This window comes from Hydra vulgaris, chromosome 06 (assembly GCF_038396675.1).
Source record: "Hydra vulgaris chromosome 06, alternate assembly HydraT2T_AEP".
Taxonomy (NCBI): domain Eukaryota; kingdom Metazoa; phylum Cnidaria; class Hydrozoa; order Anthoathecata; family Hydridae; genus Hydra; species Hydra vulgaris.
Window position 1 is genome coordinate 52,170,707 of NC_088925.1, and position 4,125 is coordinate 52,174,831.

A 4,125-nucleotide genomic window follows, 5' to 3' on the forward strand; every position below is an offset into this window, starting at 1 on the left:
CTCAACGAAGAACAAATTTATCCTATGACATGCATTTTGGTTTTTTTTGGACAAATTTTTCTTCTTTTCTTTTACGTTTAGAAGATCCAGACGGATATTTTCTCGGAAACATTTCCAATAGCTCAATATAGAATATATAGGGATTAAAATAGGGATTAAAATAGTGACATTTATATTCGCTCTCTGGTTGAACGAAAAAAAAACTTTCTATAAATAACTTTTTACACATAAAAAATTATTTATAGAAAGAGGTTAAAGAAAAAATTAAATCACAACTTAAAATTTAAATCTTAAACTTAAAATATCATAAAAATTCATATTTTAAATATCCTAAGGAAAGAAAAATAAATTAAATGTATATACCATCAGTGTAAATTAACAAATCATCATAATCTTCATTTTTACTGTTTTCTAGCTCATCTATAAAGTTCTGAATTTCTGATTCAGCTAAATGGCGACCTTTATAAGTAATAACTGTTTTAAGTAAACATTTTGCCAAAAGCTCTTGATAAAATGACTTTTATGTTTTTTCGGACTGTTGTGGACCATATGTTCATAATTTTAATTCCGAAATGCAACAGAACATAAGGTTTTTAATTTTTTGAGTAAAACATAGAGGTATATTTAAAAAAAAATTCTGATGGGCTAAAAAATTATTAAAACCCGAAAATTAGGGGCCCCCTAAATTTTGGGGGCCCTACGCCCGGGCCTAACGTGCCTTGTGGAAGATCAGGCTCTGATTCCTATTATCCTAAATTCATAATTTGTTATAGATAAAAGTGAAGTTAATTCGTCAAAATGTTTAACTAATAAAGCGAAGTTTAAATGAAATAGAGAAAAACAATTAATATTGATGTTTGAAGAGTTTAATTTTTCAATGTCTATGTATTTAACAATAGATTGGGTCCTCAACTATGTTCGTATCATTATTGTCGTTGTTATTTAGCTGATAAGTAAAGTAATTGTTAATTTGATAAAAAGTCAGATTCTCGGAAAGCAAGAAAAGAGGGAAATGTCATTTGGCAGATCATTGAGAAAGATTATCCGATATAGAATTAAAAGGAAAAATAATGTTGCAGCATGTAATACAGAGCCAATAATTCATGGAAGAACTTTTTAATTAACTAAAATCATTGTTATTTAGAGAACTACATTTCTTGTGGATTGAACTTAGGCAGTGGTTGCATTGAAGTGAATGATGATTAGCACGAATCTATTTATCCCAAACTGTGCATAGTTTAGACATAATAAGTAAAAATTTGTTTAGAAATAAAAATTTTGATATTAATAAGACTATTACAACAGAAACAATATAACAATAGTAGCAGCTATACGATAATATAAACAATGATATAGTTTATGATAAAAATAATAATAAAATAACAATAATAACAGATAATAATAACAACAATAATAATAACAATAACAAAAATTGCAATAATAATAACAATAGTGACAGTAATATCAATAGTAGTAGTAGTAGTAGTAGTAATGTATAATAAAAACATAAATAATGTAAATATGACTAACGCTTAATAATAAAATACACAATTATGTAGCATATAATAATGTAATTAATAATGTGATAAAATAGATATGTAAAAAAGAAAAAATTGAATGAGCTAAAAAAAGAAAGGAAAAAACAGTAAAAAAAAAAAAAAAATACAACTTCAAATATAACCGTAAATTCTTAAACTTACTTATTATTCTTCTTACTTGAATTGCTGACGGATGGCAAATAATAAAAAGTTTTTTTTCTAAATTCGAACTTCTTTGTTGTCTTTTTTTATTTTATTATTAATCTTTAAGCAGGTATATTCCGCCTTACCCCGCAGCGGGGCAAGTTGCAACAGTGAACGGGGCAAGTTGCAACACAATACTATAAAAGAATAAGCCTTGTTGAGTTCACAGAAAAATTACTAGTTAATCTGTTATTTCTATTTGGCAACAAAAATTTTATAATTACAATAAAAGAAAGTAGTATTATCCTTGAGTTGCAATACATTTATTATGTTTAGACTTTACATATACCTGACTTGTTTAGTAAACTAAAAACCGTTTTTGAAAAAAAAAAGTTCTCTTGGTCAAATAAACAACAATTAAGTTTAAAAAAGGCAAGAGGAGTATTTAGGATATTTAAGTTCTGTTTTTTTCTGTTTTTAGGATATAAAAACACAATAACATTTTGTTTAAAAAGCAATTTTTTTAATGCAAAAAATTACATTAATTGCATTTTAATTCAACTTTAATGTTTTTTTTTTGTTTGTTGATGGAGAAGTATTATACTTTCTCTTTTTAGAACTTACTTATTTTTCAGCCATAAGTCGCTGTTTTACTGGAGTATCTGTAAGAATTTCTGCATACTTTCTTATTGATCTAGTATTTCTTTCCTAGGTTGTGCTTTTGGCAGAGGTCTAAAATTCTAATGATGCTGGAGATGGAATTGAACCTGAGATTGAAATTGATATACTAATATTAATACCTGCTTTAGATTGAGTTGCTAGACGATCAGTAACAAATGATGGAGCAAAATCTGCATCTGAAAATATATCCTTATCATATGGGAATATTCCTACCACTCTAAAACCAGATGTTATGTTTTGTTGTGTAAGAGAATGCTGTAAGGCTATTTTTGCAATTCCTGGCAAATCATATATACTCATTGTTTTTCCTGGCCATCATTTCATCCATGAGTCTTGTGCACTAGCTACGCATTTTTTGAATTGTCCGAATACAGATCTATCTAGAGGTTGCAACTTATGTGAGCAATGAGGAGGGAAGGAAAGTGAAACTATACTATTATCTTTACACAATGTTATTAATTGAACAGGTAAATGAGACTGATGGTTGTCTAAAAGTAATATCACAGGGCTTTCTTTTGTGGGCTTGACATGCCGAATAAAGTGGTTTAAGTAAGTAACAAAGCACTCCTCATTCATCCAGCCTGACCATTTCGAAGCACCAATGCATTCATTTGGTCCATCACGAATAAAGTGATCAAAAACTTTCTTTCTCGGAAATAGAAGCATTGGAGGCACACTATTGCCACATGCATTTACAGCTAACACCATTGTCACTAGTGTCCCCTGTTCTTGAGATGTTAATGCACCAACTTGCTTATTAACTTTACGAGCAATTATCTTGTTTGGTTTTTGCACAGTGATGATACCAGTCTCATCAACATTGTAAATATTAGGTGCAGAAAAATGATTTCTATCTAAAACATCTGATAATTTTTAAAAAAATACACCTACATTAGCACGAGGTAGGTAGTGGCATTCCCATTTTAACTTTTTTTACTTTATTTATGTAACGAAAAAGAGTTAAGTAGTGAATTCCATACTTTTTTGCTGATGCTCTAATCGATATTTCTTTTCCATCAACAACATAGTTTGCTACCTCTATTCCCACTGCTTTTGGATAAAGCCCTCTTTCAGTTTTTTTCTTGTAAGTTCTCATTTACAATTTTTACTTAAGCACAAAATAACAGTTTAATTAAATAACAATAAAATAAAAAAACATTAAAGTCATTTTATACAACTTAACCTACATCATCATTTATTTATATATGAATGATTAATGTATATTTGCATATATGTATGCATATATATATATATATATATATATATATATATATATATATATATATATATATATATATATATATATATATATATATATATATATATATATAATTATATTTAGATGAATAAAAACAACTGATTAGCGGGACTCAAAGTTTCATGCCCGAAGGCAATCATCAGCCGTTAATATTAACGGTATTAACGGCTGATGATTGCCTTCGGGCATGAAACTTTGAGTCCCGCTAATCAGTTGTTTTTATTCATCTAAATATAATTATATATAGCTCTATTATTCAGTAATATTGAGCAGTGTAACACGTACAAGAGACTTCGTATTATTACATCAAAATACTTAACCTCGAATATATTCTATATATCAATATCTATACAAATATATATATATATCGATATCTATATATATATATATATATATATATATATATATATATATATATATATATATATATATATATATATATATATATATATATATATATATATATATATAAACATAAATATATATAGGTACGTGCGTATCTGG

At 27.3% G+C, this 4,125-nt stretch overlaps 1 protein-coding gene across 1 annotated transcript; it reads right to left on the bottom strand.

Annotated features, from left to right (window-relative positions):
* Positions 1–2,678: 2,678 nt before the first annotated feature.
* Positions 2,679–3,459, bottom strand: LOC136081492 (uncharacterized). The gene is made up of 2 exons (XM_065798812.1): positions 3,315–3,459; positions 2,679–3,217 (listed from the first exon to the last, which is right to left on the bottom strand). Exons 1-2 carry the CDS (start codon positions 3,457–3,459, stop codon positions 2,679–2,681), a joined length of 684 nt encoding a protein of 227 aa, XP_065654884.1.
* Positions 3,460–4,125: the final 666 nt, after the last annotated feature.